The following is a 24,601-nucleotide window of genomic DNA, read 5'->3' on the forward strand; positions in this document are numbered from 1 at the left end:
ACGGCTGTTTCTAGACTGACTTTGCTGCACTGAATCTGTACCAAAACATGAACACTCCCAGCAGGAGGTTCCCTGCCCGCTCAGTCTGCACAGCCCGGCTGCACACAGCCAGTGCAGCAAAACACATTCCCTGGGAGCTGACAAAATGTCCTCCCTTCGGAGCCAGGGGACACAGATAATCTCAGCAGTGTTCGTTTTCCCTCGCTTCTCAAAAATACGCTGGTTTTATCTCTATAGGTTTCTACTGAGATAGATTTTTCAGATAGTGATGGTTTTGTTTATTTAAGAAATATCTCTTGCAGAAGTCACTGTCACAGTTTGCATACTTGAAATGCTTTACTGCAGTGTGATTTAATTGAACTTGGAGATGCTCAAAAAATTATTAAAGGTAGGTTGTTCCTATACCAGTATCTTAGTTAACAAAATATTCATGAATCTTCAGTTTTTTACAAATAAATGTTTTTTATGAATGTAAACTGGTCCTAGCATAGTAACATAGCTGTCACTTGTTGTCTCTAAAACACTTAATGGCAGACTAAGAAAAAGAAATTAATTTTTTAAAATGCAGTATTTTAGCATTTGGGCTAAAGGGGTAATCTCTGCTACTAATTTATTATCAGTGTACCTTTTCAGATAGTGCTGTAGTTCTGAAACAACAGTCACAGATGTTACAGAACAAAGAATCTGAACTGATTCTAGCTGTAATGATTTTTTTCTTGCTACCAGAGGAGAGAGGGGGCTGTGTCACGAGATATTTAATTCAGCCACAGTTGATGGTCTGCAGGAGAGAACAAAGGTGTTGGTGTTCCAGACTCAGGCTTCTCTGAGACAGGGTCAGGGAGACACACTGAGCACTGGTGAGCTTGGATCAGGAATGGCTCATCCTGCCAGAGCACAGTGAGAGCCCTGTGTGCATTTCAGTTATCCCCTGTGGGCATCTCCATCTCTCCTGCACTCTCCAGCCACTGCCAATTCCTGTGGCTGATACCCAGGGAAGCTCTGTGGTGTGGAGCCTCAAGCCCTGCTGGACTGGGAGCCAGGAGAGCAGGACTGTGTTCTTATTTTAGCCACTGACTCACTGTGACTTCAGACAAGTCACTTGCTAGATATTTGCCTGTTTCCTCCTATTTAATGAGGTTGATGGCAATCAAAACACTGCAAAATTTGTGGACACACTGATTGATAAATAATTTTCTCTGCTTGTTGGGAAAGTTGTAATTTCAGATGTAGACTAATTCTACTTGGAAAAGTAGAATTTTTTTTTACCTTTTATACATCAAATATCAATACCAGAAAATTACAAAGTTTCCAGTGTGTGTTGTATCCTTTGTTGTAATGATTGTACCAGCTAGTTACCAAGAAATCATAGCTTCAACTCTTGATGCTTACTAAAAAATGAATACTCACGTGCTTTTTTGGCAGGACCTTTAAAATTTAGTCAATAGTAGAGGAAAAAAAGTTCATCTGGGCACACAACTCCTTTATTAAAGTAACTTGTTGATATGTCCCTTGCAATAGGTACCAGTGCACTCTCACAGGTATTTTCATTGCTGCTGATAATCCTTTTCAAGCAGATCAGGACTTGTCTGTGTTCTGTTTTAAAAAGCTCAGCTGTGCTGATTAGAATGTGTTTACTGGACAATCAATGGCAATTGATTAACTTCTGAATTACCAGCTTTTACACAAAGTATATTCTGAACATACTCAAGATACTTCAACTTCTCATACAGTTATGTTCCAAATAGAGATTTTTACACACAAATGTCTCACAGGTAAGTATCATTTAGTACCTTTATAATACTGGGGCATATCCTTCTGCATAAGAATTCCATTTGGAATATAATATGCTCTACTGAATGCTGTGTTAAAAAATCAATATTGCAGAAATTGATAATGGAAACCCTGGTATTTATTTTTATGTGATCCAACTTGGAAGAGAGCCTGGGTTCTAAAAGCAATTTTGAGACATTTGATGTTAGCCTAAAACCTGTTTATTGTACAATGAATTCATATTAAAACAAACATGGACGTTCTGGTTGAATACACCATGTTTTTTATTATAGCAGTAATTAATAAAACACATCTGGAGTCCTGCTGGGTTTTAAAATCATAATTGTTGCTGGGTTTAACTTTAATCTGTGTCCTGGTTTCAGCTGGGAGTTAACTTTCTTCCTAGTAGCTGGTCCAGGGCTGTGTTTTGGAGTCAGTGAGAGAATAATGTTGGTAACAAGCTGCTGTTTTAGTGTTGCTGAGTGCTGCTTGCTCTAAGTTAAAGGTTTTCCAGTTTCTCATGCCCTGCCAGCAGCCAGGTGTACAAGGGGCTGGGAGGGAGCAGGGCTGAGCCAGCTGCCCCAAGGGACATTCCATACCACAGAGCACTGTGGCGAGCACTGATGCCCCTGATTGCTGCTTGGGGACATTCAGGGCATCAGTCAGGGTGCACTGAGCAACTGTAGTGTGCATCACCTGTCTCTGCTGGGTTTCATTTCTCACTCCCTTTGTTGTCTTTTCATTACAGTTGTAGTATTATTATTTATTATATTTTATTTCAATTATTAAATTTTTCTTACCTCAACCCATGGGTTTTGCCCATTTTTTCCCATCCTCCTCCCCATCCCAGCAGGGACATAGAGCTGTCCTGCTCCCTCCCAGAGATGCCATCACATGGAAAACTGCTCCTAACAGTGCCTTGGACTGGGTGTAGTAACTTGTTAACCTCTTGTGTAATGCAGGAAGGATGAAAAACTTCACAGAAGGTGAACACCCTTCCCTGTAACCTATCAACAACAATCTTCTGATATTGGTGCTGTGTCACTGCAGTTTAAATTGCTCAGACACCTACAGAAGGACTCACACTGTTTACTTCCTCTGTGCTTCTTTCAGTGCAGAAAAAACCCATTATGGGCTGATAGAGACATTCCAACTGTGTCAGCTGAATGGCACAACAGGAGCAGAGCACTGGGTCTGCACCTCTGGATGCCTACAGAGTGGCATTAACTACCCTTGTGCAGGACAGCTCATGGGACTGTTCTCTCTAACCATGGGGCCAGTTTGCAGGCAAAGGGCCACAGCTGTAATCACCCTATGGCTGTTACATCAGGATATGATGATTTGGTGGTTTCATTTTCTAGAGCACCAAGTAGCTACTAAAAAGATGTGGTTATAAAGACACATCCAGCACAAGCTGCCCCAGGTTATTGTTATTCTTCATAAAGCTTTGGGCCTCTTCCTCAGAAAGTGCCCTAAGTTCTCAGCCAGGGGATTACACTAAATGGATTCTGCTTTGACCCAACATGAGACTTATTTGTCTGCTCAAGAAGAGAGCTCAGGTCAGTCAGTGTAAACCAGTGTTAGATTCAGATATGCACTTGACACAGTTGGTTTACAAAAAATAAAGTCACTGCCTCATTTTCCCGGGCTTCACGTGAGAAGATAAAACATCATTGGCTCACACAAGAAAACAAGGCAAGTGTGTCAGCCTTAAAATAAATTGAACAAGTCATCATGTTACCCTGGTCATGGTGATTATGCTGCGTGCACATTGCACAATGAAATTTCCTGCTCGTCTGTGTCACTGAGGGCACGTGTCACCTTCACAAGCAGCAGAGCTGGGTCTCCCTGCTCTGACCTGGGCTCCATCCTGCAGGGAGCTGCACAAAAGGCAACATGTAACAAGCCCAATTCAGGTAACTTACACTTTCTGGTGGCCTCATGCTGCCTCTTGCTTCGTAAAGCATCAGAAATGGTGCTTGGTTTTGCTCAGAAATGGTGAGGGTGAGATTCAGACAGCACACACATCATGCCAGTATCCATCTCCATCTGTAGGCAGGCTCAAACGTGTGGGTAGGGGTGGAACTGGAGCAGTCTGGCTGTGTCCTGAGCTGTGTGCCTGCCCATTGCAGTGAGCTGTGTTGGAGAGTAACTCAGTCTAGTCAGATCATGGTGACCAAGAGCTCTGGGTAAGGTAACCTCAGATTGAGAAATTCAGCCATATTGCCATGGAAGCACTCTGGAAACCAATACAGAACACTGCAGTTCCCACTAAAATCAGTAACACTAGACTTGCAACCTTTCCCCAGGTACAGTTTCTCCTGAGGAGTGATCTTGAATTGGAAAAAAACCCACAAGAAGTAGTATGTATGCTGTGAATAGCAGCGATATGCATTTCACATTTTTTAATAGATTTCATTATCATATGGGATGATCTTGTTATTTGCCCTGCTCAGAAGCAGTTAAATATGATTTTCCATACCTTATACAACAGTAATTTGTAATATAGAGCAATCTAGTAAGTTAGGGAGATCAAACCAAAAGCCAATCAAAAAACTGAACACAAATACAGTGTGCACCCATACACTCAAAAAACCCACTAAGAGACCCTGCATTACAAGAAACCTGCAAGATCTGCAGGTATTAGAAAAAAACAAGTCACTTAAAAAATCCTCTTTCTCTCCTGAGGAGTCTCCTGCATGCACAGCTCATCCCTCAGATTATTGTTACATGTCACAATAATTCTCCAGGTCTAAACTGTGTCTTCAGCTGGCAGGAGGGCTGTCACAGCATGTTACAGTGATGGCAATTAGCTAACTCAATCAAAGAGATTTCCAGGTTTGGCTTTGCCTCCCCTGCCGTGGTTACAAGGACTGGGCTGGTGTGCAGTGTTCATGGCTGTTCGCTGGCCAATTTGCATCCATCCTCAATTTAAAAATTATGCTCTTTGGTAGGATTCAAGGTATCCAGGCAACTGCTGTCTCCAAGGGTAGCTGAATTCAGCTATATTCCCGTATACTTGATATCAAGCTCTTAATTTTACTGTTTTGTACACCAGCAAAATTGGACGCTTCACAGGACAGGCCTGATTTTCCTCACTAAATACAACTTAACTCCTCACACTCCCATCTAAGCTTTGCTCTGACTTTCAGGAAAGTAAGCAAGAAACTTAAGCAAAGAAATTCAGACCCTTTTCTATAAGAACACATACATAAACTGTGGACATCCATGATGAGGAATGGCTTTTTGAACTCTTAATTTCTCTGTGGTGTGTGCAATCATACCAGTCATAATAAATACAGAAGCTTACTTTAATAACTCCCATCTCAGCAGGAGATGAGAGAACAAGATGAGATCTCAAACCTTTGTCCTTCACAACAGCAGTTTGCCACCACTGTGAGTTTTATCAGCAAGTATTTTGCTTCCCCAAACTCCCTCGGCTGCCAAAAGCCTGCAGTAGGTAGAGTAAGCTTTCCTGGGAAAAAACAACTGTCTGGGATAGTAGTACAAACCGTGATTTAACCATTGCAGACCCTTCTGCAAGTACAGCTATGCTACTGCAGGAAGAGCTATACCTGTCCACAGCTCCCCAAAGGGGATCACAGCCTGGACCAGGGAAATCAGGGAAATCTTACAGATGTGCAGGTGCTCCTCTGTAAAGCTGCTGCCCCGAGATTTCACCTTCCCCAGGTGTCCATGGCTGCTCAGCAAGCGATTTTGCCTCTTCTGCGAATCCATCCTAGAAAACCCGGGGGATTTTCCAATCTCGCCCTTCCCGTGTTCAGGCCCCCGGGAACGGCGGCCTGCTCACCGGATGCTCGAAAAGTGTTTGACCTTTTGATACTGACGAAATAGGAACACAGAGGGAGATTCCCCGACCCAACATCGCGTCCCGGGGTAAGGAGCTGCTGGGAGCCCGCATCTCGGCCTGCCCCCGCCGCATCCCCTCCGAGCCCACCCCGTAACAACCTCCAGAAGCCTTGGGGGACTTTTCCCCTCCCTCCCTCCCTTCCCTGCTCGGGCCGAGGCCCCCCTGGTGCTCGCCGCGACCTCAGCGCCGAGCGAGGGCCGCCCGCCGTTCGCTGCCGCCGCTCCCGGGGAACGCGGCCGGGGCCGCCCCCTGTGAGGGCTCCCGGCTCCCCGCACTGCGCATGAGCGGGGGAAGGCGGCGGAAGGGCCCGTGAGGAGCCGGGAGCCGCCGCCGCCGGAGGAAGCGCCGCCGCCGCCGCCCTCAGTGTCCGCCCGAGCCGGGAGGGGAGAGGCCCGCACAGCCCCCACCATGGTGAGCGGCCGCCCGGGGTCCCTCTGGGCCCAGCGCGGCGCCTCGGGGCCGGGCAGGGGCAGCGCGGCCTGGTCGTGGCGCGCTGGGTGTCCGGGAGCGGCCGAATGGCCGGTGTCGGGGGCTCCGCAGCCGGGCACGATGTGTTGGCCCGGGGCTGCTCGTCCTCTTGCCGGGCACGGCAGGGCCGGCGTGTGGGGCCCGGGCCGGGGCCGCGGGGCGGGCGGCAGGGGCCTAAGCGGGGGGCGCCGGGATCCCGCCCAGGCTCCGACCCGCGGGGCCCCGGCAGGCCCCGCACGGCGGGAGGGGCTCGCTGGCACCTGGTGTGAGGGTTCAGGAGCCTCTGCGAGACAGCGGCCGTGCTGTGGGCAGCGCTGTGCGGGCTGTGCCCTGTGCCTGCAGCAGCACCGAGGGAGTGCAAGGGGCTGCCCGCATCCAGGGGCTGCTCGGAGTTTTTCCGCAGGATTTCAGGCGACTCAGGGCCCATTAGGTGCTGTCAGCTCACAGGGAAGCTTGGGGGTGTTGATGCTTCTTGAGCTGGAATTCTGTTGGGGAATTTCTGGATAATTGTTCCAGGGTCTTGGTTGTTTTCATAGAAGTGTTGTAAAGGAGGGCCTTGCAAAGGTCATCCTACTAAAGGTCTTGTAAAGGTTTATCTTGCGTTTTCTCTGTCATACTGTTCTTGTAACTGAGGATTTGCTGTGGACTCCCAAATCGCCTGACTTTCTCCCTTGCTTCTTGTAGGGGGAAACTGCAGTGTTTAGAACAGCATTTGCTGGTTTTGTTTGCCTAAACAAAAGAAAAATATCTTCTTTCAATTTAATTAAGGAGGCCCTCGTTGGTTTCTTGCACGGTGCCTTATGCACCAGAGGGAACAGTTTACAGCAGTACTTCCAGGCTTTCTCCATATTCAAATGTTGTAACAGCTTTAGCTACTACACCTGTACAATTTAAAGCAGTACTTTTCTGTAGCAGTGTTACAGTCTTAGGAAGGGTGTAGGAGGGAGTTGTAAGATCTACTGGTGTATGCTTATTGGTGTAAAAATATTTTATACTTGCTGTTAATACTATTCTGACAAGCAGAGTTAAAAACATATTAAAAAAATTACAATGTCACCTTTAATTGATGGAGTTATGTTGGCATAAAAATTTGGTTAGCCAGCATTTAAATTTGTGGTGTGCAGACCTCTAATAAACTTGTCACTGTGTAACTAGTATAATTTTTAATTGAATAGTTTGATGTAGATCTTCATTTGTGTTTTTTTATGAGCGCTTAGGACTGAAGTCTGAATAAAGTTCTGACTGTGAACTTGTCTTACTGTAATTCTGCAGGTCTGGGACTGTCTGAAATTGTGCATACACAGTAATGTTACACAACTTTTTATGAAGACTTTTTTCTATAAAAATCACCTAGACCTGTCTCACAGTATATCCAGTGTAGGTAGGCAAAATAGATACACAGTTGATAAAATAGACAGTTAATGTCTTGAATGTACATATATTATTGGCTGGCTATGAGATTAGAAATTTAAATTGAACCATACTGTAGAAAGTGGCATTATAACAGAAATAGTGAGGTCCATTACTCAGAGAATATCTTTTTGTGAGAAACAGCAGAGTTCTGTCTGCTTGGTCTTCTTGGAAACACTTAACTGAAGAACCAGCAGACATATTCTGTGTAGCAATTCTGTGCTGGTAGATTGGTATTTATCAGATGGGAGGGAGTATGAGAATACTCCACTCATGGCCCCGAGCAGAGCTGTTGGCCCTGTGCAAGCAGCTGTGTTCCAGGCTGTGCTTGTTGGCTCCAGCACCCAGGTGAAAGGATGACACTGAAGGGGGACTAAATGACAGGCTGCAGCTTTTAGAAGTAGTAAATACAGGTATGGATGGTTTCCAGTGCCTTGGTGTAGGATTCTGTCCCTTACTTGTGGTATGGCAAAATCCTCTGTTTGGTTAGGGGAAAGATAGGGAGACTTCACAGAGATCTGAGGATGCTCATCCAGAAACATGAGATTCCATGTCCAGTTTTTCTGCCCATGTACAGAAAACTGCTCTGGCTCTTCCTCCCAGAGGCTGTGGCTTGTCCAGCACAGCAAGTGCCATGGCACAGGCTCCTGCTGCTGGGGCCTGGCTCCTACCTGTCCATGCAGCACTGCCAGATTGAGCACTGCTGGCTCTGCCTTAGTCTCACCAGCGTCCATATGGCTTTGTGCCTTCAGGACAGAGGGTTCCTGCCCTTGAACCATCTTTGTCCTGGATCTGGAAGGGACAACACCCTGGCAGTATTCCTTGGGCTGCTGGGAGCAGTCAGCCTTGCTCACCCACTCTTCATCTGAGCTGGCTGAGCAGCACCTGTAGAAGGGCTGTCCTTCACCTTCCCTGTTGGAGTGGTAGTGCTTCATCTCATCCTGAGGACAGTGCTGTGCCCATGAATCAAGGCACAGCAGTGAGCTGGTCCATTGTACTCTGAGCCATCTTCACTGCCTGAACAATTCTGAATGATTTAATGAATTTAGAACTGTGTGTGGTAATCGAGGCAAGTGTGTTATTATCTACATCATTATCCAGAGCCATGTGCTAGCCTTATCTCTATTATCTATTATATTGTCCAGTTTGTGTTTTCTGAAAAATATTTCTGTGCTGATAAATACATAATTTCTTACTGCTAACCTCAGCTGACAGGAAGTTGTAAAATTTCATATTCCAAGAATTTCATGTCTGACGCTGTCTCCTGTAATGTTAGTGTACTTCATGACATTGTTATGTGGTGTTTAACTCCACGAGCTATTCTGCAAGGCCAGCTGTTTATACGTGTAAGCAGTGGTGCATATGCATGTCTGAAGCACTTTGTTGATATTAAATAGTTGAGGTTTACTTGTCCCATGGTAAAACTTCAGATTCTTGGCATTGCGCTTCGGACGGAGTAGTCAGAGTGCCAGACAAGATGGTGCATGATTCTGTTTCCTCTCCTAGCTTACCAGAGATCCCTTTGAACTAATACTTAAATCACTTTTAACTAGAGCCATGAAAAAAATATTCAAGAATATGAACTACTCTGAGAACAAGGTGTGAAATTTATTATGTAGCTCTTGATATTTTACTCATGTTTTATGGTGCCAATGCAAATATACACTATGAATAGAGTTTGTGCCCCAGACCAGAGTTAAGAATGCTAAACAACTGGCTGCTTTATGTTGTCCTTTTTTATTTGGAAAAGCCCTGATTTTTGTGTTTCCTTCACCTCTCAGGTTAGCATGAATTACCATTATATCTACAGCAATATTCTTGGTAGCTGTAAATTGACCTTCTGCCTGCATGCAAATACTGAAATTATTTTATCCATTAAAAGAACATTATAGAAGGTGGAAAGCAACTTTATGTTGTGATTTTTCTCTTGGATTTTATATCTCAACACACTTTTAAAGTGTATTTGTTCTGTTCCACTGCAACCCAGTAGATTTCACATCAGTTTGAAACAGAAGCTTACAAATGTCCTGACTGTCTTACTTTGTGTGCCCTCTCTTAGAGAAACTGCTGTGGAAAATAAAATGTAGTTGAAGGACATATTTGTTTACAGTATTCAGAAACTGTGGCTATTTACTTTCACTGTTTTTGTCTTTACCTCAGATTTTTTTTGGTAGTATACCCGTGTGCCATCACTGTTGGTGGGTTAAGATGCAGTTCTGTCTTTTTGTAGATTTCTGTTGTAATTAACGTTTTTCTTACAAAACAAACTCATGATTACTCATGATTCTGCCTGTTAAGCTTTAGCCATGTGTTTGTTGAACACAAGCAGTAAAGCAGACATTTTTAGGTGCCTTTGGTTCCTGTCATGGACACAGTCCTAGGTGGGATGGTTCAGGAGCAGAGCTCCCCTGGCCATTCGTGTGGCATCAAGGGACAGCAGTGGCAGTCGGTGAGGGGCTGCACCCCGGGCCTGGGGGACTGAGCTGGGTCCTTGGGAGGAGCAGGGATCTTCCCAGAGCCCCAGCTCCTGCCGGAGTCTGAGTGCAGTCAGTGCAAAGGCCGAGACTTCGTGGAGGTTGATACTATTTTAGAAAAGGCTTTTACCTGTCACATGCATGAGAACTTAACAGGCTTTTCTTTGAGTCCTGCCTGAAACAAAAGCGCAGATGTCACATCGTTCAAATTCCTTTGCTTAGCAGTGAAACTCCCAGGATTTGGATGGTCTGTATCAGTGCCGGGAAAGGTGCAAAGCAGTCGCTCACTGATGAGGGACTGTGTGATTGCCTTCCTTGGGGGCCGCAGGGGACTTTGGGCAGCAGAACTCACCGAGCCCTGCTTGTCTCACTGGGGCCACATGGGACCTTTGAGCCAAGTCCAAGAACAGGCTCCAGTCCGGGCAGTGTGGGACAAAGGTTGGTGCTGTTTCCCATGAACCTTATCCAGGAGAGTGGAGCCCTCATTCAGCTATTAACTGTCTGCAAAATGTTGATGACCAGCGTTCAGAATTTATCTTTGAATCTGGGGTGACTGAAAACAGTGCAGAAGATAAGGAAAAATAATGCTGTAGTCAGAGCTGGTAGAGAAGTTCTAGCATTTTTTGTACCTGAGACTAGGAGAAAAAATACTTGGGGAAATAAAAGTCCAAGTATTTTATTTTTTATTTGTAGTTTTTCACTGAAGTATCTGATCAAGGAAAGGATATTGAATTAGAATATTCAAATTTGGTACTTCATTGTAAGAGGCAAATCTTCGTTTTAAAATCAAAATAATAGAACCAGATGTTAATTAGAATGAGTGTAGTTTTATGAATCTACACAATGTAGCTTTTCATTTGGAGAAGTTATTCTGTGTTTTAAAAGTAAGGTTATCTGTCTTGTGACATCTTTATTATGAAAGGTAGCTTGGATACCACACAAACTTGATCAAAGGCTTGCAGAACTGAATTTTTCCTTTGCCTTTTGATCCAAGAAATAAGAGTACAAATTTGTTTCATTTGCTTTCCATTGGTGTTCATTTGTATATATAGGCAAGACACATATGTGTTAAATAAAATTCTGTCTTCCTTTTTAACCTGTGTTAAAGTTGAGATGTTTTACGTGGATTGTGTTGCATTACAGTGAGCACAATTTCAGTGTCAGGTATTTGTTGCCTGATGACTGTAGGATTAAAGGTTATGTGCTGCTCTGTATTGCACTTGAAACAATAATAGAGTATTAGTGCTCAGTGTCTAGAAATAGCCCTCAAAAGTGCAGAAGGTTTGGAACCTGTTCCTGCTTGAAGTGTGGGTTTTTAATGTGCTGGAAAAAGAGCTATAATAGGATAATAAAAGCTCAGCAGTAATTCCATCTCTTGCTGTCCTGTAGTAGGCCTGCAGAGAGTCCCCAGTCACTTAGGATGTGGAGTGTCCTGTCCATATTGGCAAGGTTCTGCAGAAGCATTCATCAACTATAAAGAAAGGGGTTTGGCACTCCTTCACTAAAAATAAACTCATATTTGACCAGGAAAATAGGGAAATTAAAGAAGAAGATTATGGCTGAACAGTGTGATTTATTGCATCTTATACCTTCCTGAATGTTGTAATTAGCTGCTTGATTCTCTGCAATTTCAATCTTCTTTTAAAAAAGGTTTTATGTTGTTGCTATCACTTAGGGAGCCCCAAGCATGGGAAAATCTCATGTACATATGTAGAATTTAAATTTTATCATAACAGGCATTTAAGCTGCAAGCTTTTGTTCTAACAAATTGCACTCTTCTTTTATGTGACAAGATGCAGAACATACCAGCTTCTGTGGTCCTGGGCATCCATGGTAAAGCCTACTTAAACCTGTTCCTTGACTTTTTGTGGGATGTCACTGCTTTTAGAGTTCACCCTTGCAGGAACAGGGAAGAGCAAAGCCTCCTGGGGTTTTACAGAGTACTCACTATTAAATGGGCTATGCATACTTATGTGTACACGTTTTTAAAAAAATCAAAATACTAAAGATTAAAGGCACCAGCTTTGTAAAGAAAAAAGGAAAGCTAAGATAATTAAGTATGGCTGCCCTATAGTGCAGCTGAGTCTGTGGTGATGCAGCAGTCTGGCTGTGTGGAACTGATTACAGGAAGCTGGTAATTGATAGATTTAAATTTGGGATTGTTTCATCTTCATTTGGGATTTCTTTCAGTGGTTTGTTTCCAATAATCTGAGTTTACAATACATTTTAAAAAGCTGCAACTAAAAATCCATTAGTCATTTCTGGAAGTTGTTCCACGTGGCCTTGTCAGTGTTAGAGGTTTTTGTGGAAGTGTGAGCTCAGTAGTGCAAGGTGCTGAATGTCTGCTCTGGAGCCAGCCCTTGACACATGGGGTGCACAGGAGCTGTGCTCAGGGTATTGTTCTATTCAGTATATTCTGTGGGTATCAGTTTAAACCAAATGTGATGTTCTTGTATTGTTTTCCAGTGGTGTAACTCTGAAGCTGGTGACTTAACTATTCTTACAAATAAGTGTTCACACTCATCATCAAGCCACAGAAAACTAATCCTGACTTTTAGGACAGATGAATTTGTCCTCTGAAGCATTAGTTCTTTTTTCTTATGATGATGTGATTGAACACTAATTAACACTTTGGAATTAAGAGCTTGAGCACATACTGCTCCTAAATCATTCCCTGTCTGAATTTTATCATGTCATGGGATTTTTTTGCCTTTTTTCTCCATATTCACTGAGAAGGAGCTGTTGAAATTACAGATGCAATAATGAACAGAATATACAAGTTTTGGTTAGAATACAAAGTAAACTAAAAATGAAATACTTGTGCCATGTAAGGAATCCAATACTGATTTAAAATTTTGTCAGAACTTTTCTGTACCAAGTTGTAACACTGGGAGTGTTTGCTTCGACTGTATTGAGTGAACTGTGGAGCTGAGTTTGGGTGTAGTGCAGGAGCTGTGATTGCTTTCTCATGATGAGCAGTTAATTTTGTGTAACTCATACCCTTGAAATCCTGCGTGTGCTTCTCCTCATCAGAAATATCCTTGGGAATCCCTCTCTGCTGATAAGCAGCAAGTCTGCATTCATTCTGGGCTGGAGCAGGGCGGGATGGCTGGGTCTGGGCAGGAGGCCTGGAATTCCTGAGCTCTCACCTTGGCTACTCACTCCCCCGCCTGCCTCAGGCACCACTGCCTCTTTTTTTCTGAGCTTCGGTTGCTGCACCTGTGAAATGGAGACAATGCCTCCTCGCAGGAATGTTTTGCAAATTATGTAGGTGGAGCTGAGAACCTTCAAAGTGAAAAATCTCTTTAAAGGAAAAGAAGTCTTTAAGGTGTTTCAGTGTGTAGCTCCCTGAAATGGATGTCCCAGCCTGGTCCCTTGCTGCCATCAAGAGGCACCTCAGGAGATCCCGTTCCAGGTGTGGCCCTGGTCCTGCAGTAGCTGGGACACAAGGGACACCAGGTTTGCTGCTCAGAGGTGCTGAACGGCCCAATGGCCTGCTCTGCCCCACCTCTGGAGGATCTTGATCAGATATTTTGATATCCTGATTGCTTGGGAAAATTAGACTGATTTAAAAAGCATTAAGAGACTGGTTTTTATTTACTGGTGGGGTGTTTTTGTCCAGTAGACATTTCTAGTTACAGTATTGTCTGTTTTCACTAGAACAAGTTGAAATCATCACAGAAGGATAAAGTGCGTCAGTTTATGGTCTTCACGCAATCCAGTGAAAAGACAGCAGTGAGTTGTCTGTCTCAAAATGACTGGAAGTTAGATGTTGCAACAGACAACTTTTTCCAAAATCCTGAACTTTATATACGAGAGAGTGTTAAAGGATCACTGGACAGAAAGAAGTTAGAACAACTATATAACAGATACAAAGGTGAGTACCCTGAATTTTAAGGCTTATTTCATACTTGTATAATTCTTATTTACAATGTCTTGGTGATGTTGTGCTCTTGTGCTGGGAAATCTTAACTGACTCTTTCAGCTTTTTTTTCTGTGCTAATAATAAAAATTAGAAGGGGAATATATATATATATTCTGCTTCACAGGGATTACATGCAGTTACTTTATGTGCTCTGGGTGTATCTACATTTATAGGACATTAGGGTCTGAGCTGGAACTGTGTGTGCAGTGAGTAATTGTGGTGGTTAATGAGGATTTTAGGTAAGTCTCCTGGGGAAGGCACACCACACAGGACTTGATCCTGTCAAAGGACAAGGTTGCATACTAGGGATGGGTTCTACCTTGGTTTTTATTCAGCTTGTTCTTATCAGGTAGTTACAAAGAGAGTGTAAAAGAAAACAGAGTCTCTGTATCTTATATAGCCAGTGTTCAACTGGTATCCTACCACATAAAGTGGATTCAGTAGAGCAGAACAATTCCTGTGCTTTAGCACTTAATCTAAAAATGAGTGCTCTGTTTTCTGTCAGTTTTCCTATGTTTTATATGTATAATCCAAATACCTTTTTTGTGATGTCTGTATTGGCTTGTGTTAGTAGATCTTTGTTAGCACAGTTGAAATGTGAGCATCTCACTTCCAGACCAGATGTTGATTCCTTTGTGGAAGGAGGAGTGGACCTGGCTGACTTGGAATCGCTAATGGAGCAGCATAACTTCCCCCTGGAGGTTACTGTGTCCAACCTCTGCATGCTGGAAACCTCCTGTGGGCCAGGAAATGCCTACATCTGCTCTTGGGGGAGCTGTGGATGGGCAGATTTGGGTGTTGGTACAACTTGGAAATGATCACTGCAGAATGGCTTCTATGGGAACACAGCTCATCAGTCTGACCAAAGAGGCCAAAAATGGAGTGTGCTGGGGGAGAGAACCAGTGTGCTCTGTAGGGAATGAGTCAGAAGATCCTGCACATTATTAGGCAGAAGATAAATGTTTGTGGTGCTTTTGTCTCTCAATTAAAATAACATGATCTTCTTTGTATGGGAGGCTTTATTGCAGTAACTGCCTCAATTGTTAAAGCTTAACCATTGGGAGCACTCATTTAATTTTGTTTTTAAAATACTCTCTTATAAGGGCAGATCCCAAAAATGGCTTCTTGAAAATGTTTCCTTGTCCTAAATATACTTGTTGAACAAATTAGCTTTTTCAAATATCTGTTTTTCTTGATCCTTACTTTTATGTGCCCAAGATCCTCAAGATGAAAACAAGATTGGCATAGATGGAATTCAGCAGTTCTGTGATGACCTAGCCCTCGACCCAGCCAGCATCACCGTGCTCATCATCGCGTGGAAATTCCGGGCTGCAACACAGTGTGAATTCTCAAAGCTGGAGTTCATGGATGGAATGACTGAGCTGGGGTAAGTGCTCACTGAGTGTTAGATGGTCACAGTGTGACCCAGTCTCCTGCTTTGGGGAATTCTCAGCTTTGTGTCCTTTCTGAGATGTTTCAGAGCCCAGCATCGCTTGTCTGCCTCTGGAAGAACACAGCCCGGCCTGGGTTGTGTGAGGGTTGTGTGATGGCTGGCACAGAGCTGCTCTGGCAGGTAGAGCAGGAATGTTGGGCAGAATTGGGGTTTCTCTGCCTTGTGAGAGTGCAGGAGTCTTTATCACATTTCCTAAAAATTTTGTGGATTCTGGAACCTGGTATGTTGGTTATATGTGCAAATGCAACATGAAGAAATAACAAATGAAATTCTTGTAGAGGTGCAGACTCATCAAAGGCTTCCTGAATTCTGTTTTGATAACCATATTGTATTCTACAAACAGTTTATAAATTTTTGTTTAATTCACGTTTTTATGGCAAAATGAATAATAAATAAATATACAAACAAATGTGCTTTTTAAAATGCAGATGTGACAGCATAGAAAAACTGAAGGCCCAGATTCCTAAAATGGAGCAAGAATTAAAAGAGCCAGGAAGATTTAAGGATTTTTATCAATTTACTTTCAACTTTGCAAAGAACCCAGGACAGAAAGGTTTAGGTATGTATTCTAATTCATAAGCATTTGCTCATTAATATTGGAAATGGCTAATTAAAGCTGTAAATGAATGTATTATTGTGATCCAATGAATCTGAAAGATAATCACCCTTGGGTTAAAATACATCTCTGTTTTGAAAGATGCATGTCAATTTAAGGTATTCAAATTGATTATTAATAAAGGCTACAGAATTTTATGGGAGAAGGTTTATTTGTTCACTCAGAGTGAGTGCAGTTCTCAGTAAGCACAATGGATTATGTTCTTATATTAAAGACATAATTGCAGCACTTAGAATTTGCAGCACTGAACAGATTAATTGAATTTTTACTTTTAGGATAAATTGAAGCTGTTAAAACCATTTTCTGTGTAAGCACATTTGTACAGTCCCTTGTAACACCAGAAATGCTTGCAAATGTCTTAGCAGGATAGAATTGGAATGGTACAAATGGATTCCTGTGTTCTGGGCCTGATGCCTGCTGGTGCCTACCTACAGAGTTTTTTCCCCTTACCTCACTGAAGGCTTTTTGCCATTATTTCAGAGTTCACACGTGGAGTATGGCTTTAGTTGATGTAACAGGTGGAGTGGACAAATAACTTATTAAAAGTAATTTCAGAACATCACACTTTGGATGGAATTAAAGCAACAAACTGTAGCTCTGTCTATTCGAAACAACAAAAATGAGGGAATAAAAATTTCTTTCAAGCAGTGATGTTTAGCAGCCAGGATGTACATTCATTTCTCTACAGTGTGATTTGGCTGTTAGCCATAACTAGCTTTTCATGATCCTGTAACTTAAGTTAATTTTTCTGGTTTTGAGAAATAATAAAATCTGGAAAGGCTGGTAGGTTCTTCCTTTGCAGCTTGTGAATTTGTTCTTCTCAGTAGTGAAAATGCTCTAAACTGGCTGCCACTGGACAGCTTTGCATTCCCAGGCTGTGTAAAGATGAGCTTTCTGCTTTAGTTTTACTGGCTCTTATGTACAGACCAACTTTTGTCTTAAAATGAGTATTGAAAAATAAGTAAATAAGCAAAAGTTCTATGTCCTTCTTTGACACCTGGCTGTTATCTTGTTTGTGTTTTCAGTGGATTGTGAATTTCATTGTATCCAAAGGAGCTAAAAGTGCTGCTAAACCATCTGAAAATACTTGTGCATGCTTGTAGTCATTTCTGAATCATGCAAATAAATGAACAGGCTGATTTGTATTTCTTGTAGAAAATCATAATAATTTTTTTAGGCTGCTACAACAAGGAAAATGTGGACAGCAACTGAATTGTGGGAATAATTTCCCAGGAAAACTCATTGGCTTGCTTTATTTGTCATTGATCATAAAGCTTCTTCCTGCATGTTAAGCTCTAGCAGTGGCAGACAGGTATAGTTTTCTGAGATCCATATGGCATATACATAGTGTAAGATAGGTTTTTAAATTGTTTTTGTTTTAAAATCTGGGTCTGGAAGTCTGAGCCTAAATTCTGGATGCTTACCAGCCATTTTGGTGCTCATAAATACACAGTTCTAGGCATGAATTTACAACAGGGCAGAATAATTCTGGCAACCCTGGAGCAAAACAATACTGGGAGAAGTACAGAGCTGCAAAGTAAGTGCTGCTAGTTAGGCAATTAATTTTGGTGTGTCTAAATAACTGCTTGTAGGAACTTGCCAAATTGATTTTAATGTATATTGGTCTCTAATCTTGCAAACATTGTGCTGTAGTTCAGGCACAGTTCTGGAAATATATTTCCTCTGCATAATTCCTTACTACTGTGTAAGTAGGAGGGTGTCTGAAAACTTCTTGTGGTATTTGTATCTCACTGGAGAATACCTTGTAGCTGGTTTTCATCTCAAACATTGTTTGCTTCTCTTGCATCTCTCTGGATACAATTCAAAATGGAGGAATTTTGAGACTCTTATATTTGATCCAGGGGGATTTCACTGAGCATTTTCACACTTACAGAAATGTAAAATTGTATCTTTACCTTCCAGTTTTGCTATTTAATATAATTTATTTTTAAAAATGTAGTTTGTCCCAAGGTATTATGTCATCATGCTTTACATGTTTGGACTCATACAGTGAGTTTGAGGTTGCAGCACCCTGAGATTTAGCTTTTAACAGCCTTTGCTTACCCACAAGAATTACCTCAAAATTGGATAAAAATGTCAGAATGCACAGTTTGTTTATAGTGATTGTTTACAAACCACTGTAAAATGCAGTGATTTGATCACCTTGCCTTTTTGTATGCATACCATTAATGCAGCACAAGTAAATAAAACTTAGTTTTCAGCTTTTTTCCTTGAGGAACTGATCAGCTTCCTCTGAAGTTTGTATCTATTAATTTTTAGAAAGACAGTAGTTTTAGTTGAAAGCTAAAATGCATGTTTTTGTACCTGAATCTGCCGTCAAAGAGAGACTTTGAGCTTCTACAGTCTTGAATGAGTTGCCATTTTCAGATACAGCTTTATTTACTGAGGAGTAGTGACTTCTGTGTAATTTGTCTCTGCTTCTTGCACTTTTGTCTGAAATAAAACCTCTTTGCAGCTTTACAGCAGAAAATCCTTCACAAATTTTATTCTGTACTTTGGTCAGGAGATATAATGTGACTCTGCTGTTTGAGAACTTTTAATATCAGATGCTAAACAATTCAGAAACTCCTCATCAGCTCCTATTTTCCCTCCAGCAATGCAGATTTCATACTTTGTTTTGTTTGTGTTGGTTTCACCTCCAAGATCTACCTCCCTGGGTTCTTTTAAATATTTGGGCATCCTGGGGGAAGGAAGGGAGTGGAGCTCTTGGTTTATTGGTGTAGATTTTTTTCTTCTTTTCCGAGGTGTGCAGTTGATCCTGTGCCTTCCCCCCCTGCTTCCACAAGGGGATTGTTTGTAGAAGAAATTTGCTAGTCTGCCATAAGAGCTTTTTTTTAAAAAGAGGCCACTTACCTGGGCAGCCTTTTGGGGTCACTGTGTGATATCCTGCAGCTGAGGATACTGAATTTGGTAATTCAGTGAGTGGGGTTTGGTGCTGCAGCAATCCCCTGGTAATTCCTGGAAGTGCAGGTGACCCTGGGCAGAGCTGTGGGTTCCAAATGTCTTCATGTGCTCCTGTCTGCCCCTCCTGGCCCTTCAGCCCTTGCCCCTCCCCAGGGAGGGGGGACCTGGCTCTGTCCCTCCCCTCCAGCCGGACCCGCCGGGGTTTTTTGGGAGCTGCTGCCCTCCAGCAGCTCTGACAGGCAGGGGGCTGCTCTCAAATCTGTCGGGCCAGGCTTCACTCATTGCAAACAAGCAGGAATTTAACAGGAGGCTTGGAAAGAAGAACAAAAAAAGCCAACCCACCACCCAGCAAACAAACAAAACACCCCACAAGCAAAAGGAAAAAAAAATCCCAAACCAAAACAGCCAAAAACTACCCCACACCACCAACAAAAAAACCCACAAAAGCAAAAACTCAACCAAAACACCACCACCACCAAATAAATCAACTGTCTTCTGTCTGCTCAAGGACACTACCTAAAGAGTCTCTTTCAAAAGGAAATCTTGACTACAGAAATGAGCACTTGACAAAAGTCTCATTACAAAGGCAGCACTTGTAATAAGGTTGCCTTATGAATGAAATCATTAAAAGTTGGTTTTATCTAAATTGTATTTTGTACATTAAAAAAGATAAAGTCTCAGTACAAAATACTACAAATTTTCTTTTCAAGCCAATAGCATCTTTAACTGAAAATATTTTGCTGACTTTTAACTAAAGTATTGCTAGATAGCAAAAGGCATATGCAATGTCCTGGGGGGGTTTGGATATGTTAGATATTAATATGGGCAATTCTGTTCTCTAAAATGTAAAATATATGTGTAACACTTTATTTATGGTTGCCTTTTTGTAAAGGATCCTTGAGTATATTTGCATTAGTTTAATCTTTTCACGTTTATGGATACATGGTTGATCCTGGTGTTAGATACTTGTGGAGATTATATATTTGATATGTATATCTCTAAAAGTAATTATTTTAATATTACAGATTTAGAAATGGCCATTGCCTACTGGAATTTAGTACTTAATGGAAGATTTAAATTTCTAGACTTGTGGAACAAATTTTTGTTGGTAAGTTTAAACCTTTACCTAATTGGACTGCAGTATTTTCAGAACTTGGAAGATAACCATGTTTAAGTTACTGAGTAGATGAAATAGACTGTCTTGACCTAAATCCCAGATATTCATAGTGTGTACAACAGAAATATGTTTTGGGGATATGGATGTGTTTGAGACAGTAAAAATGAATGTCTAATAGGGTTTTAATTTATTTTTTTAAATCTAAATTTTCCACCTCTCCAAACAGGAACATCATAAAAGATCAATTCCTAAGGATACCTGGAACCTTCTTCTAGACTTTAGTACAATGATAGCAGATGACATGTCTAACTATGATGAGGAAGGTAAACATTGCCATTTTCTCTCATTAACTTCTGTGTTTTATGTTACATTTATTACTGTGCATCTGCCTTGGCACAGTCTCAAAACCAGCTCCATTAGAGTATTTCTGGTGATCTGAAGTTAGGGCTGCTTTAATGCATGTTGTAATCATATCTTTTATTAATGTTTTAAAAAGAAATGCTGGAGCTTTCATGGAATCCATTTTCTTTCTTTGTTCTAAGCTCAGCCACAAATTCTTTCTTACTGAGACAACCTCAAATTCTTTCTTACTGAGACAAACCCTGCTATATGTCCATTTAAAACCCACAGCTTCTCTATTGCTGCAGTTCTTGGCATCTTCATCGAAGGAACTGATCCGTGGTTTGTGCAGCTCTGTGTAGGGTCCTCTGGTTACTGCATTTCGTAGCTGAGAATGTTTTTAAGTCTGGTTGCTTCTGTTTATGTGAGCCTTGGACATGTTTTGACATAGAAGTGAAGCTGGCAGCACACAGGGGTTGCTGAACAGAACTCACTTCCTACCAAATGTGTTTCTTGTAAACTTTTGTATTGATCTTTCCTCTTCAGTCCATGTGCAGCCAAGAACAGCTGATTGCCCTCAGCCCTTGGCAGCACATCAGTTCAGTGAGGGGGAAACTAAACTTGGGATACCTCCAGAGCAGAGGGCAGCAAACTGCTCCAACTTTATTTAGTAATTATGGACCGTGCTCATTCCCTTGTCAGTGTTGAGTTAGGATTTTGATCAGTTTTTTGTTTTTGTCTGGAAGATAACCCTTGAAAGTGATGTGTATTAATTGGCTTTAAAGGAAGCAGAAATCTTTAATCAGCTCTTAAATTTTAAGCAGGAAAATAAAATTATATTTTTTTGCTTCAAATTCTGCCTAGTTTAATACTGGAAAGCAAATATCTTGTCTGGATAGGAAGCTTGTGAAAGAATGCCTTGTTGAACCAAGTTCTTACATTCTGGTGTTTTCCTCTTTCAGGGGCATGGCCAGTTCTTATTGATGACTTTGTGGAATTTGCACGCCCTCAAATTGCTGGGACAAAAAGTACGACAGTGTAGCACTAAAGGACCCTTCTAGAGTGTACATAGTCTGTACAATACCTGAAATGGAAAATTGCACAGTCAATTTCTGCTGGCTGGACTGAACTGAAGATCAATCCTCACAATATGGCTGAGGGTTGAGACAAACCTTTAAGGATACATCTTGGACCATATCATATTTCATTCTTCTACTGGTGGTTTGGGCTTTTCTTCTAGTCTGGACCACTCTTGCCCGTTAAAATTCCAACACTGTGGATTTCATCATGGATTTATTTTTTGTTGGTGGATCACCCTAGTTTCATCTCCCATAAGTCCTAGAAGCTTTATTATTATTTTGAGGTTTCTGATTTCACATAAAGCACAACGCTGGTCATCATCAGACAACTGTTGTATGGCATCTGAATTATACAGATCAACATCAAAACAATTTTTAAAAGAACCCTTAAATACACACTTGGGGCTAGTTGCAAAGACTGTACTGATAGCACTTCCTGCAAGAGTGATATATTTAAGTGTACTGGGTCCGAGTTTTTTCTTTTCTGGAAAAGTGCAGGTGTCGTCTGAGTGTGAGTCTCTGGTCACAGCAGTGGCAGGAGTGACCCAGGAGCCCCAGGGCTGTTGATTGGAGGTCCCTGGTGCCTGGCTGGGGTTGGCTGGTGGCTCAGCTGCTCTGGGGACAGCTTGGGGACGACACAACTCGAGCCCTTCCCCTGTGGGCCACGGCAGAGCCCGCAGTGGGCAGAGCTGTGTCCTCACAGAAGCCAGCGTTCTCTAGGTTACTCTCTAAGAAATCAGATTTCATTACAGTTTTGAAATGCTTATCTGTCTGTCAAAGAAAGGTTTTTCATTTCTGTGGAAATCAAACACTTGAATATACTGAATTTGTGTCTTAACTGTTTGCTACACAATACAGTATTTTAAATTGAGACATGTGACTTTTATGACCCTGTTGTACAAGAAGCTGGTGAGGTTGATATGAATCTGGGTTTTGAAACCATTATCCTGGTAAGTTAAATCTTCATAACATAGAGGTACTGCCATTATGGATGACACCCTTTTTAAATTATTTTGCTGAGTTTTCCTTAAATTGACGTATCACTGTGGTTGCCAAATACAGAAATTCAGAGTAAAGCTTTCCCAAACAAGCACAGATCAGATACAAACTACTACACTGGCTTTGTTTAAATTATTTTGTTGATCATCACTACTTCTGTCTAGCTGCATTTGACTAAATCGCTTCATTTGGATCAAAGCAGCTTTTATCAGATGCAATTCTTTAATAATACAAGAGCTCTTGAGCTGCTTTTATGGTCTTTTACTCCTGAGTTACTTGGGAGGAGATGTGATAAATCCTGCTCTGGAAAACAAGCTGGAAAGAACGAGCTCCAGGAGAGGAGACAGACCATACTTACAAGTGAGAAGAGGGGGTTGAAGTCCATGCTCTAAATAGTGCCCTGATAAGGCAAGAATTATTCTTGAGATGAGTCACTGGTACTTGCACTAGACTGCAGCACGATTTTATGCAGATGCTAAAAGTATTTTAAAGAAAAATTGACTATTAAACAGCTAAAAGTTTTATTTGTACTCTGTGCAGTTGACCTTAAGGCTGGCTCCCCTTACAGCAGTGCCCTTTTGGCAAATCCAGTTGTGCATTTATTCCAAAAATACAATTCCTCAAAAACATTGCAGACTTTCTCCAGCTACTGGAATTGGCTATGCCAAAAACTGTGTGTTTTGCTGCTTTCAGTATTTCCTTTCTCAGTTTTGTGTAAATAAAAATGGGGACTTGAAATTATGGGGTGGGTGGGGTGGAAAAAAAAAAGCTCGACAAGGTTATCTCTGCGTGCTGTTTTCTGTCTTGAGGGTTTTGGTACTGTTTCAGATTGATTAGTTCAAGTATGCTGTGCTTGGAGAGGAGAACTGACTTGCTTTTCATCCCAATGCAGACTTGTCCCTCAAAAAAGTCTGGGGTTGGGCAATGGCAAAATGCCGTGGTGTTTTAGAGACTCTTCCTTTTGAATGCAAGATCTTTCCAACAAAATAGTGTTGTCATCAGTTTGGTACTACATGCTTATAATTACTGTGTAATTATAAAGAAATACATAAAAACTTTGACTAATTATGTTGCAGAAAAGGGTTATTTGTGCTATCATGGCATCTTAAAAGTTTTTCAAAATGACTGAAGTTGAAAGAAACATTGATTTAACAGGGTGTTGTTCTAAGGACAAAATGCCTGGTTACAGGGAATATTTTGTACTGAAACGTGCTCGGATGTGGCCATGTGGCTTTTTCCTTTATATATGTGTGGGGTTGTTTTTTGTTTTTTGTTTTTTTTTTTTTGTTTGTTTGTTTGTTTGGGTTTTTTTTTGTTTTGTTTTGTTTTGTTTTTTAAGAATGCAGCCAGTTGCTTACTTGGATTGCTTTAATTCGTAAGTGCTTATGTCTTCAATTTGATGATCTCCCCGCAAATGGATTGATTTAATTTTGCCAAATGTCAAGGAAAAAAAAAAGAAGGCAAACATCAAGTTTGTAAACTGTTTTTATACATTAAAATATGTACAAAATTAGAAGTGCCCTGATATAAAACACTTAATCTTGAGATTATATTTAGTAAAAACCCATAATTTACATATCTCTGTAAGTTCAAAATGTAACTTCTTACAATCCCTCTCATTACCAACAGAGGCAATAAAGCTCCAGTGAAATTGCCATGACTGAGGTTTGTACTGCATTGTTTCAGTGTATTATTTGTAAAACTTATTTCTGGAATGTGCTTTTAGGGAGTGGGGGGGGAAAAAAAAAAAGCATGGAATACATGTGTTCTGCATAAAGTACAGTTCAGGGCAAGTCTTTCTTTTGGGTGGGGGGAAAAAAAAATCTAAAAGCTGCTCCTCCACCTTGCCTGTTGCTTGTTCCCAATGTTTACAAGTCCCACGTGGAGCTGATGCCCCAGCTTGTGGAGGAAGACACCACACACTGCAGTGGCTCAGCTCTGCCTCGAGTACAGCAGTAAAGCCACTCCTTATTGATCAACCTGTTAATAGGTAACTTATGACTTGCCTCAAAACTGTTTTACAATGAAATCTGTACTGAGACATCCTTATTTAAGAAAGATATAATTTTTTTTTAAGAATGCATTTAATAAACTTTTGTCATTCACACTTTTATTTAAATAACGTTGCCGGAAGTCTCTGTAGATTTTATTTGAG

General features: G+C 41.6%; 1 protein-coding gene across 1 annotated transcript; it reads left to right on the top strand.

Moving 5' to 3' along the window:
• The first annotated feature begins 5,894 nt into the window (after positions 1–5,894).
• DCUN1D1 (defective in cullin neddylation 1 domain containing 1) lies at positions 5,895–24,101 on the top strand. Its single transcript, XM_071437982.1, has 7 exons — positions 5,895–6,052; positions 13,654–13,870; positions 15,137–15,305; positions 15,800–15,930; positions 19,938–20,020; positions 20,256–20,352; positions 21,331–24,101. The coding sequence occupies exons 1-7, from the start codon at positions 6,050–6,052 to the stop codon at positions 21,408–21,410; spliced, it is 780 nt and encodes a 259-aa protein (XP_071294083.1). The 5' UTR covers positions 5,895–6,049; the 3' UTR covers positions 21,411–24,101.
• Positions 24,102–24,601: the final 500 nt, after the last annotated feature.

This window comes from Agelaius tricolor, unplaced genomic scaffold, assembly GCF_023055355.1.
Source record: "Agelaius tricolor isolate 1412-34295 unplaced genomic scaffold, bAgeTri1.0.p SCAF_12, whole genome shotgun sequence".
In the NCBI taxonomy this organism is placed as follows: domain Eukaryota; kingdom Metazoa; phylum Chordata; class Aves; order Passeriformes; family Icteridae; genus Agelaius; species Agelaius tricolor.